This window comes from Biomphalaria glabrata, chromosome 1 (genome assembly GCF_947242115.1).
Source record: "Biomphalaria glabrata chromosome 1, xgBioGlab47.1, whole genome shotgun sequence".
NCBI classification, from domain to species: Eukaryota; Metazoa; Mollusca; class Gastropoda; family Planorbidae; genus Biomphalaria; species Biomphalaria glabrata.
The window spans coordinates 60,789,348-60,801,899 of record NC_074711.1 but is presented as its reverse complement, the minus strand read 5'-3'; the positions used below and the strand labels follow the sequence as shown (position 1 = coordinate 60,801,899).

General features: G+C 37.3%; 1 protein-coding gene across 5 annotated transcripts in view; it reads right to left on the bottom strand.

Annotated features, from left to right (window-relative positions):
- Positions 1-12,552, bottom strand: part of LOC106066520 (carboxypeptidase Q-like) — a 17,333-nt gene extending 4,781 nt beyond the window's left edge. Inside the window, exons 1-3 of one of the 5 annotated variants that reach the window (XM_056005627.1) lie at positions 12,485-12,552; positions 1,382-1,615; positions 76-301 (exon numbers count right to left, since the gene is read on the bottom strand). In XM_056005627.1, the coding sequence (XP_055861602.1) occupies positions 76-301; positions 1,382-1,605 (450 nt within the window). In that variant the 5' untranslated portion in view covers positions 1,606-1,615; positions 12,485-12,552. Of the gene's footprint in view, positions 1-75; positions 302-1,381; positions 1,912-2,001; positions 2,152-6,786; positions 6,843-7,823; positions 8,019-12,484 lie in introns of those variants that run through there. The other 4 variants (XM_056005606.1, XM_056005599.1, XM_013225577.2 and 1 more) reach the window with 4 other exon arrangements.

Below are 12,552 nucleotides of genomic sequence, written 5' to 3'. Positions count from 1 at the left end.
TACTTAGACTTAGGTGCCTGGAGCCCTTATTTAAAAATGGATATAAGGCAAATTCTTATTACTAAGTTCAATTACCACGATGACTTCAGCTGTCACTCCACTTGTTGGTGTACCCACACTGAAACCGAGGCCAAGTATGGACAATGGTTTTACTCTGGGAGTTAACATCTTGGCCCATTCATTTCCACGGACCCATCGTGTGACATTGACTGGTTCCTTATGGACATTGTCGAGGCCGTCCTTTTTTAACTTATCCACCATGTAATCGATGACATTTTCAAGGGTCTGCGTCCCGCATAATCTGTGGAGTTGATTTATCACCTAAAAGTAAAATGTTTTTAATTCACACGGATTGGAAAATACTCTGGGAATATGTCAGTTGGACTCAGCTAAATGGAACTAGGCAATTCAAAGGTGCGAAAGGCTAAAAAGGTACAGTTTTTTTTTATATATGCTAGGACTAATTCGTACAAGTGCTTCTTTTCTAGTGCCATTAAAGCAAGGAACAAGTTGCCCGACCAGCCTGGAAAACCAATGACTTAAATTAGCTCAGTCTCTGTTTAAAATGCATGACTAGTTTAATACATGGATGCGCGCAAGACGTAATTATCTTCCATTTTGAAGGAACGACTGTAATTTATAAGATAAGAAGATAAGATAAAATTTAGAAGCCATTTGTGTAAGTGAAGCCTGGTCTATATGTGCTTCATTGTTCACTTGTAATGTCACCAAAAAACTTGATTTAAATTGATTATTCTATAAATCGATGATTTCCATTTTAATCGAAGTACTAAAACATTATAGGAGGATTTAATTACAGTTGCGTGTAACTAGCTTTTATTGTAAGGCCAGAGCACTGAAGTACTTTATTAAATTTTAAAACTCGATCATTATTGTTTTTGAAAATGAGTCATTTGTCAAATCTGATAGAATTCAAATGGAACAGTCAAGCATTGGGTATTTTCACTCTAAAAGTTAAGTAGTTTTTTTATGGGAAGAGGCTTTAACATTGACCCCGACATCTCTTGAGCTCTAGTTTTTTTTTTCAATAGATAGGTTTTTTTTTAACCTCAAAACCTCCATTTGGCTATTGGTGACCGTAGTTTTGCTTAAGTTTTTTTATTGGAAAAAAAATGGGGGGGGGGGGGAGGTTTAAGCCCAAAACTCCCCTTGAATACACTGAGTGGAAGTTCCGACGGGGGTTGAACATCAAAATCCTAAAAACAAATAAAGCAAAACTACAGTCTGCCTATCCCCCCCCCCGACTTTTATTTCGGGGGAGGGGGTGAACCCCGATCCACATGACCACGCCCATGGTAACCTTCTCAGTTCAGTTTAAATCGTATATTGATTAGACACACGCTAAAATAGCTTAACTTACCTGTAACCATAGGTATCTGTCATTTCTGCCAGGTTGTTGTAAACAACACCTTTCCCGGCGCCAGTGACCAGATAATCTATTATCCTGTCCGCATCCCGTTTGTGTCTGTCGATGTCCTCTTTGTAATCAACGATCCGCGGTGTCCAAAGTACATCCGACACGCCAGTTGATGTCCACACAAAGAATCCCAGCGTTAGTAAGAATGATGTGACTCCGATCATCATAATCACGGTGCTTTAGAAGGACGAGATGTGTACCAACTATATCAACAAGCTTACAAATATTAAACTTTTAATCTTTCTTGGTGGAAAAACTGTGTCCACACTTCACAGTGCAGTGAAATTAATTCACTGTGTAGTTATAAAATAGTCACTGAAGACACGGATTAAAGGCTCGTGTTTATTGTAATGTTTATGTGTTTTATTATTTTTATTTAACTCGTAGAGTGACCAGACCAACCATACGGGTGTAGCTTAAACGTAGGCCTATTGAGTTTGACCTTCGCTTGTGTTAGGCCCTGCATAACCTATCTGAAGAAATGCTAAATTTACAGCAAAGTGGAAGTAAATACTATCAGTTCCGATTTCATATCTTAACAAAAGCTAGTTAGGTCTACTTACTTTTGTATCATTACAATAGTTGCAGATGCTAAAAGCACGGAGAACGATAAAATTGAGACTAAAATAGAGCTCCTACTTATAATAACGAGGCTTGTGTTGTAAAGTTGTAACCACGGTTTACTAAATCTATATCTCTGCAGTAGTTTGTTATCAATGTGGGCCAGGAGTATTAGAACCTAATATGTAAGCCTGATCTACTTGTATGTAGATAACATTGGCATATACAGTTTTGAAGCATTGTAAAGATGTTATTCTTTGTTGATAGGTCTTCAGAGAGCGCAAAGATAGACTAAAGACCTACTTTGTGAGATGTGGACAAGTTGTGTGGACATTATGAGATTAAAGATAGATGGACGCTTGCAGCTAACACAAATAAATATAAAAAGGTCAAATATAGATTAACTGGTTAATGTGTAAAAATGATAAATGTAGAGATTTATAAATGAGACTAAATTAAGTGACTTGAAGATGGACATTTCAGAAGCATTCGAAGCTGATGTGTCATTTTCAAAACAATATTAGTTTGATGGCTGTTTATGTGGAATAAACTTTGAAGCGAGAAATTCATATATAAGGCCATATGTAAAATCCTCCTTTTTGTGGTCGTGTCATCCACCCCGCAAGCAGGTTCGAAAATGGCCGGCTTTCACTTTAAGTGATGTTTACCAATTACGTATAGAAACAAATAGAAAGATGCCGGGCGGACGGGCTATACCAAATGCCTGTGAATATTTACATGATCGTTTTTTTAATGCATAAAAAAAGAGAGTCCTCAGGGAGACTAATTCAACTTATACCACCACATCTGTCATGTACAATTTCTTTCCCTTGTTGAAGATACCAAACAAAATAATTAATTACCAATAGTTAATTAACCAATTGGTTGTAGTTGTTTTTTTATTATTGTTTGCAGATAAAAGAAATAATTGTGCAAAATTTCAGCTTTATCCGAGATTGGGTAGGGAGAAATGACGTGTACAAACTTTTTATTATACAGACAGACAGAGTGAGTTGATATAAGCTTTAGGCTATAAAAATGGAAGGCATTAAGTGTCCCAATCAGAATACTGTAAGTTACTAGAATAATAGGACTACATCTAGATATAGCATCCGTGTAAACCCGTAAAGAAAAACAACTGGACATGAAGGTCGACTCGATTTATTGGATGGATTTTGGGACAACTTTCATTCAAACACGTACACAGTGTGTAACCCTACCGGGAAGCTTATACTCGTACATGTGCCATGGTTTCACGAGGAAAATAAAACAACAAATACTTGATCTATTCAGAATTATTATTCAAGGCGCAACAGGTGCGTCAAATATGGTTTAAACTCCCGAAAAGGCCAACGGAGATGTTATGCCCCAGTCCTACGCCCAGCATAGGTAGGCCTGCTAGTGTGTGTTGAGTTGGAAGTTGGGGTGGGTTAGGCTGCATATTTCATGTCACAACACCTGGTGCATTCTGAATGAGAAGAATACAAGAAGTAAAATTGCATTTTACAATAAATTATTGTAATGATATTTATTTTTGAGTGCTAGATGTGATGATGACTTGATGTTACGAGGAGATTGTGTTGATCAGACAATGCGTTTCTGATGTAATAATTTAGTATAGATGACAGGGGCGGACTGGGTATCAAAATCGGCCCGGGCATTACCATATAAACCGGCCCACAAATGGCATGTCATATATTTTCGGTGGGGGGGGATTTTTACCCCACTCTGCAATTTATATTTATATATATTAGTGTGTGTGTATATCTAATTAATCTTTATTAAATTCTGATCTTTCATTCTTTCAAACGATTTTTTCTATACAAAGGGCAGCTAGGGAGTCCGGGGGAGCGCTGTGAGCTCTCCATAGTGGGGTCCGGTGAAAAGCCCCGGAATCAAGCATTATTTCCGTTATTTTAAGCTTTAAAAATGCATATTCTGAGGTATCTACAGTGCAACTCTGTACTGCTACTCTTCCACTAAAAAAAATTCAAAAACCAAATCTGCTATTAAATGGAGTCCAGCGACTTGTAGACAATGGTAAAATTCTTTAGATTTTGTATTGGAGGGGTAAGGAAAACCACAAAACCCCTTTTGGCTACGCTCATGAAATTTGGTGACTGTAGTTTGCTTACGTTGGCTGCACTGGGGCAGTAAGTAAAGTTTCACTTTCAGACAATGAGGTCTGAGGCAAGTGATGGTTTGAAGACCCTCCCTTGCCGACTACGTTCATGTGTTATATTATAGGCAGTGGCGTAGCTAGCCATGTGCGGGTGGTGCGGGCCGCACGGGGCATCAAGTAAAAAGGGGCATCAAACTGAGCACAACATTTCTCAGTAAAAACTGCACACATTGTACACACATGAACAAACATGAACTACTGTATTTGATTTTAAAAAATATTTATTTTGTCACTCTTTTAATATTATTGGCGCTGCTTAAGATTGATAAGTCTGGCTGGCACTCATAGTGCTAGCTTAGACAGAGAAATTGTCTTCTCTGGTTAAAATGGTTGACGGCAGGGATTAAAGGGTCCTAAGTGTAAAAATATGATAATGAAAAGAATCTTGGATATCATTCCTTTTCTCTCACAGCAGAATCTGGCCCTCAATGGGCATCACGAACGAGTTGAAGAAGAATCTAAAGACAAAATCTCTTAAGTAGACGGATTGTTAGTTGATATTCTGTCTTAATTTTCTCACCTATTTTGGATTATTGGCCGTTGAATTAACTGAAATAAACGATGGTAAGTCTAACTTCAAAAACAATGATCGTCAATTCGAGACTGCACACTTTAAAGGAAAACATTAAAAACATCGATAACTACTAGTCGGAAGAGCAACGATGAAGCCATTATTACCTTCAGCGATCTGGGAATATCAAAGACCTATTGGCCACAATAAAAAGAAGCCAAGCAAAAAATGTGAACATTCTGTATAAACACAAAAGAAAGAGCTATGGGTTGAGGTTTATTTTTCCTTGGACGTGATAGTTCAAGAAATAATCACCCAACTCAATATGATCATGATGTCTAGGTGAACATGAATTTTGTCGCTATCCCAACTATTAAATCCTAAGATTGAAATCAATCTCGATGATGTTCATAGCAACATTGACAAAAACAAATTTCGTCTGGAGCGAAAGGGGCCTAAACAGTTTGTCGCAATTTCTTCAGAAGCCTTTGAACTTCTCAAACAAGGACCTGTTTGAGATCTTGAATTAAAAATAAATAAATAAAAAATACCAGCTAGAATGCCACTAGATGATTCAGTTCTAAATATTGTCTAAATATTCGTGATGCCTATTGAATGCCAGATTCTGCTTTGAGAGAAAAATAATGATGTTCTAGATTCTCTTCAGGTAGCATTATCGGATTTTTACATATTTCTGACAATTGCGGTAAGTGTGGCTTTATTCGAGCGAAGATTTTCAGACTTAATTAAGTTGATCAAGAATTAATAGCAATCAGCGATGCGTTTCACCAACTAGGCAATTGGTGGAAAACAGATTTCAATAAAATTATTGATAGTTTTGCGACCAAGAAAGCTCGTAATATTTATAATATATTTGTAGCATATTTTATTAACGTATAATGAGGTATTTTCATAACTGTATATCCGAAGGGGCCCGGGCATGCTACCCTGCCTCATAGTGGCGCCAGGGTGGAAACGATCGTAGGAGGAAACGATTAGGCTAAAGGGTAGCAAAACAAGACTCCCGTGGGGGTACCTAAGGGGGTGCGAGAGCATCCTCATTGCACTGTGCGGAGTTGTAAAAAAGCTCCCACAACCTTGACACAATCCAGGCGCCGTTCCTCAAGGGGCCGTTACATAAATGGCGTGTCCTGCACGGTTAGCCTGGTATAGAAAAGGAAAATGGCAGAGGTCCCTGTGCATAAGGTCTCTGGCCGCGAGTCTGACACCCCGCCAGACAGAACAGTGTACACTGTTCTCATTCAGGCCGGTGAAAGGGAGCTCTTGTTCACTTTTACTGGCCTGGAGTTCCAAGAGCCGAAGGCTCAACTCTACCTGACAGTTTCAAGAAGAAGAAGATATCCGAGGGGAATGGGGCATCATGAGGAGATGCCGCACTGGCCATCAAACACCCTAGCTACGCCACTGATTATAGGTGTAAGCCTAATTCTCTTTAAATATATACAGTTTGATAACGCATTGAAAACTGGATGTATGCATTCGTAGGATTACATAATGTATTCTATTTATACATGTATGTAGTCTGAAAACTATAAACAATACAATAGCAGCCTAATGTGTTTGAAGCTTTTTGGTATTACTTATAGATTACAGACGATTCTTCAAAAAATAAGATTGTTAAGTCTTACGAATTTCATGTGTCAATCTAGTCATGCATGTTGATCTGTGACTTAAAATATGCTAAATCATTGGTTTTCCATTCCATTAAAAATAAGAGAAAGCAGAACGGTTAGAGAGGCACTTACTTAATGTGAAAAGCTCTTGCTTCCTGCTAGTACCTAGTACATTCTCAAAAATGCGATTTGTATATGAATATACCATGCCCCATTGTTTAAAATATAAATCTCCTTTCATTAAATATCGGATGTAACAGCGCTATATAAATTATTGAAGTCCTAATTATTGTAATAATTTTCATCATTAATGACTTCATACTAAGCATAAGTTTGCCATTAATTATAATAGTATAAAATTATTTTAAATCTAGATTTATTTTTTAATTAAATAATTTTTTTTTTGTAGTATTTTTAGATCTATGACTATGTTATTAAAAATAAACAAAACGAAACTTACTTTTCCTTTTCAAATCGCAGAAAGTAGAGCTTTATACCCATATTGTGCTGTGAATAAGTTGGGTGGTTTGCAATTTCGCGGCTGTGTGTATGTGTTAAAGTTAACTTCTTTTAAGTATTGTTAAAGAGCTAATTGTCGCGCCTATCTTTTTTTTTAATTTTTTTTTTTGCTGCGTTTTATCAATGTTTTCTAACTTAACCTCTCTCGTCCCTCTTTTTGGTTAAATTTCATTGGAACCATTAAAAGACGGGGGAGGGAAGGAGCAAAAAAACAACAACATGGGAGTGCCATCAAAGGCCCATGTCGACCAGCAAAATGATTAGGCTAAACACAACCTCGAAGACATCAAAGCAGTCCATGCCGCTCGTAGCAGAAAGTACGGTCTAACGTTTTGCAAATGATAATACGTACAGTGTAGGCCTATAGTGTATTTTTTTTATATTCTTGTTGAATTTCAAACAAAATTCACTGTAATAAGAATTTAAAAAAACAACAAGAAGAAAACGTGTTCGGGCCGTTGTGTCTTGCTGCTGTCATTTTTTTTTTAAAGTTGTCTGCATAGACATTTTTTTTCTTTGGTCGCGACCAGACCGGCCCATTTGGTACCGGCCCACCGGGCATTTGCCCGTTTGTCCATATAGCCAGTCTGCCCCTGATAGATAATGACTTGATGTTACGAGGAGATTGTGTTGATCAGACAATGCGTTTCTGATGTAATAATTTAGTATAGATGATGACTTGATGTTACGAGGAGATTGTGTTGATCAGACAATGCGTTTCTGATGTAATAATTTAGTATAGATGATGACTTGATGTTACGAGGAGATTGTGTTGATCAGACAATGCGTTTCTGATGTAATAATTTAGTATAGATTTCTACTTTTAAACAATTACTGAACACACAAACAATATCATGATGCCGAAAATTTAAAAAAAATTAAGATCCTTCAACAATAAATACAAAGATTTAATTCTGTAAATAGGAATCACTTTATCTTCTTATCTTACGTTACTTCAAAAAAAAAGAAGATAATTACGTTCTACGCATTTCATGTGTTAGTCTAGTCATGCGTGTTAATCAATGACTTCTACTCTGCTAAGTCGTTGGTTTTCCTGGCTGATACAGGCAACCTATTCCATTCTCTAATGGCACTCGAGAAGAAGGAGCAAATTGCACAATAAAATTTAATTAAACAAATGTATTCCCGTTGTTCAAGCTCCCAACTGAATATATCCGTCCTTTAAATAGTTTTTACCATCTACCTCTCACTATATAAATATGGAAACAATCAATCTCTTAATGCAACAGCTGTTTTATGCCACGTGACTATTATAATAAATACTTTCTGGGTCGGATTTAAGGGAGGGCAGGCGAGGCTACTGCCCAGAGGACCTCCAATTTAATATTAAGAGATAGTCCGGCTCAGTGAGTTCAAGAGAAGTCGGCCCGGAACAGTAGAATGCAGGACGAGTCGAAGAGGTCAGTAGATATGGCAATAAGGTTATCTGCGGTAAAGCATTTGTACATGTTTCCGATTGTACAGTCGATCTGAATTGTGTTTACTGAACGTCCACATTTAAGACAGCACTGAATACTTAATTGCTCCCCACACATTTCCACAAAATAGGCCTACGAGCATGATATATTGTACGAAAGACCCTTATACAGTCAGGACATTTTGATGTCAAAAGTTATGACGAGGGCCGTTCCTCTGAAGAATGCTAGGGCCAGATAGTGTGTGTAATGCGAAAGGGGGGGGGGCGTTGTAATGTGGGCTGTTCTATAGAAAGATGAAAGAGAAGAAGATAAAAGGGGACTTTTGAAGGGCCAGAAATGTAGGTAGACTCTAGGCCTAGTTGGAGGAGGAAGTGTTAATGCAAAGAAGAAGCATGCCAGTAAATCATAGGCTGTAAAAATACTATATTCACTGCTGTATTTCTCAGACGAACTGACATGTTCTCCAAATTAGATTATGAGAAGAATGATCCTCACTGATTCGAGATCATAAAAAGCCATTGTCTCTCTTTTGTCCAGTGCGCAACAGTTTATTGACGACCAAAAAAACGCGTTTTCAAAAATAAATAAATACATCCGAGTGTCATATTTCAAGTAAAAAGCCTCGAGTAGGCCAGTACAAAAAGTGTGAGTCGTTCCATTGGATACAAAAAAAAAACTTAGATTATTTTAAAATAAACTTGTATAGATCTAATAATAGTCACTAATTGCCTACTGACCAGTATATATAGATCTAGATATACAAATTATTAGAGATTCACCGAAGAAGAGGGAGTCGCGGTGACTGAGTAAATTTAAGCGCTTATATATATATAGGCCTAATGGCTTCCGAACTGGGATCCGGGGTTTGAATCCTGGTGAAGACTTGGAGTGGGATCTTCAATTTTGGGATTTTTAGGACGCCTCCAACACTAATGACATTAATTGGGTAAAAGTAAAGGCAGTCGATCGTTATGCTGACCACAGAAACAGATTACCTTTACACTATTTACAGTATCTGTCTTATATATAGCCTATAGATTCACTATAGAATCTAGATTCTAGATATAATCTAGATCATGTCTGAAATAGAGACACAAAATAGAGCAGTACGATTCATAACAAACGAATATTCACATTTGACTAGAGTAACACCTTTAGTAAAATCACTAAATTTAGAAAGCCTTCAGGACAGAAGGCTCAAAAGTAAAGTAGCAATCATACACTGAACCATAATCTTCAAATACAAAAACAAAATTTAATAAAATACTCTGAAAGACACAAAGATAAAGGCACATTCCTCGTCCCATATGCTAGGACAAATTTGTACAAATACTCCTTCTTCCCTAGTGCTATTAGAGCATGGAATGGGTTGCCTGAGCTAGCCAGGAAAACCAGTGACTTGGCAGAATTTAAGTCATTGGTTAATATGCATGACTAAATGCATGACGCGTAGGACGTAATCATCTTCTTTTTTGAAGTAACGTCTGTATTATATAAGATATAAGAAGATATAAGATAGAGACGGGAATCGAACCCAACTTTTAAAGTTCGTGTTAGGTTCGGTCATATTTAAGTTCGAGTTCGGTTCGGTTCGATGACAAGTATATCTATAGTTCGGGTTCGGTTCGGTCAGGTCTAAAGTTCGGGTTCGGCTCGGTTCGATGTTATGAAATTATGTAATAGCAAAATTATGTTATAAGGTTTAATGCAATTTATTAGTTAAAACACTTTCATTTGAATTTTTACATAAAACAAATACTTTGCAACATATATATATAATAGGCCTATGGGCAATACCTTTTCCAAAATAATGTTGCCTACATACATTTTAAGCGTTGTAAAAATGTCTTAATGGAGATAGAATTGAAGATGCGGCAGGTTTTCGCTTAAGTCGGCAATTGGTTTAATTCTGGGCGTGACTCGGCGTTAAGCGTATTCTAACCCTTTTCTCTTAGTAAGAAGAGAGAATTTTTTTAAAGGCTAATATCGATGTGCTTTCTTTCAGAACGCACTATTCATCATAATAAAAAAAAAAGTAGAGGGCCATATTAAATCTAATAATAAATAGGCAGACCTAGCCAATAGAATTATGCAAGGGACATTCTAGGTAGGCGCACGTACTTCTATAATGGGCGTGATCTTTTTAAACAAATATTCTTCGTGTAAAGACGTCTCTATCGAGGATTTTTTTTTCACACATAAGTCGTCACTATAATAAATTGCAATATTAGGAAGAAATTCGACTATTCTGAGACAAAAAATGCAGAAGAATCACACTAGCGGAGATGTTTTAAAATGTATTCTTTAAAACGTTTTGACCCATATTGTGCATACGCGCCTCGCAAAAAGCAGTCTACAGTTGACAAGGTCTTATTAGAAGATAAAATGACATCTCCTACTTAATATATTTTAATTTTTAAACATGCAATCATACTAATATTCAGATAAGTTACACTGAAAATAAAACTTTTCTTTTTTGAAAGCCCCCTCTCCTTGTTAGTTGGTCGTTGGTTTGTCACTGTTAGACACCTTATTTATAGATTAGTTATTTAGCGACGCACCATAGAAGACGCATATTGAACGGGACTAGTGACGTTTGGGATATTTTGTGTTAGAGACCGGAAAATGAGTTAGCGATAGAATCCTCTAGGGTAACGACGTGTTTAGTTGACAGAGACTTTTACTGTGGCCTTTTTCTTACAATAAACATAGGATAAATTGTTCATCAGCGTTGACTACATCTCTTTACTTGTTAAAATTGATTATTCTGTATTGTTGATCAACTACACTGAATACACCCGAACAATAAAACTCAAACGCTTGCAGAGTAATTGGTTGAAATTCAAGTCATCTAGAGTTGACCTCAAGACAGCCTGAACAAGCAACATCACATCACTTACAAACAGCTAGTACAATTGAACCAATAAAGGCATTTTATATTTTTACCGTTAAGGATAGTATAGAGGGACTTCTTATGGTCCGACAGTTACGCTGGGCAGGGCACGTATCCCGTGTGGGAAACGAACGTATGCCAAAAGCAGTCTTTTTTTTTTTTTTGTGAGCTAAAAGGTGGTCGACGTAACAGAGGCGTCCCACGGAAACGCTTCAAAGACCAGCTTAGGCGTCAACTGACATAGAAGAGAGCACCTGGTTGCATGCGGCCTCAGTACGAGTCAATTGGAGTTCACTCCCGAAGGCCGTGGGATACACATTTGAGACCAAAAGAAACTCCGCTGCCGAGAACAGATGCAGACGCGAAAAGAAAAACTAAATCGACCACCTGCGGACAGTGGTTATGTTTGCCCTGGATGTGGCAAAATATGTAGGTCACAGCTGGGACTGCGCAGCCATGGGAAAAACTGCATTCCTCACTAATCTTCGGACTCGAAGACAAGCCTTATTATTATATTTTTACTTAATAAACTTTAAAATAAATTTCTTATGTGAACAACTCAATATAGCCTAACTGTAAATATACTGATATTTAAACAAAATCTAGGTCACCACAAAACAACGTCTTTACTCTTTCAAGTCTCAAGATTGTCTGTAGTTTCACATTTGCATTACGCTGATTTTATCATCCTCAATGCATACCCACCAATCAATCGATAAACATCTTCTTACCGTCACCAGGAAACACACACACACACACTCTAAGACACCCCTTTTTGTCAGGAAGTTGCGTCTCCCCATCCCCCAACTCAAGGTACTCGCCATCCCCACCCATGGGGGAGGACCCAAAGTTTGAGAAACGCTGCATTAAAAATAGCCTACTGATGATCAATAATGCAAAACAGAATAATGGTAAAAATATTCAGGGGCGTAGTTAGGAATTTTTCATCATTTGGGGGCCCGAGAGGGCATAGACCTCTTTGGGGGCCCCTGCATTTTTGCGTAATATTGAATATCTATTGTAAAAAACACTCATTTGGTTGATGGGGGCCCGGGAGGATTTTCCATTTCCACCTCCTCCCCCACCCTTGCTACGCCTCTGATAATATTCCAATATGGAATACTTCACAATTTTCTAAAAATAAATTACTAAATAGAAGATAATTAAAATGTATTTTAAACTAGAACACTAATGAACTTATTGTAGATTTATATCTACACTCTCTAATCGGCAAAAAATATTCTACTCTCAGCTAACAGCCATCTCGTATAAAAGTGACAATATTTTAATGTTGACTTTCTACTTACTAGGAACTAGAGTCTAGATCTAGATCTAATTAGATGGCGCCTATTCGACTCAAAACCAATATTGCAAA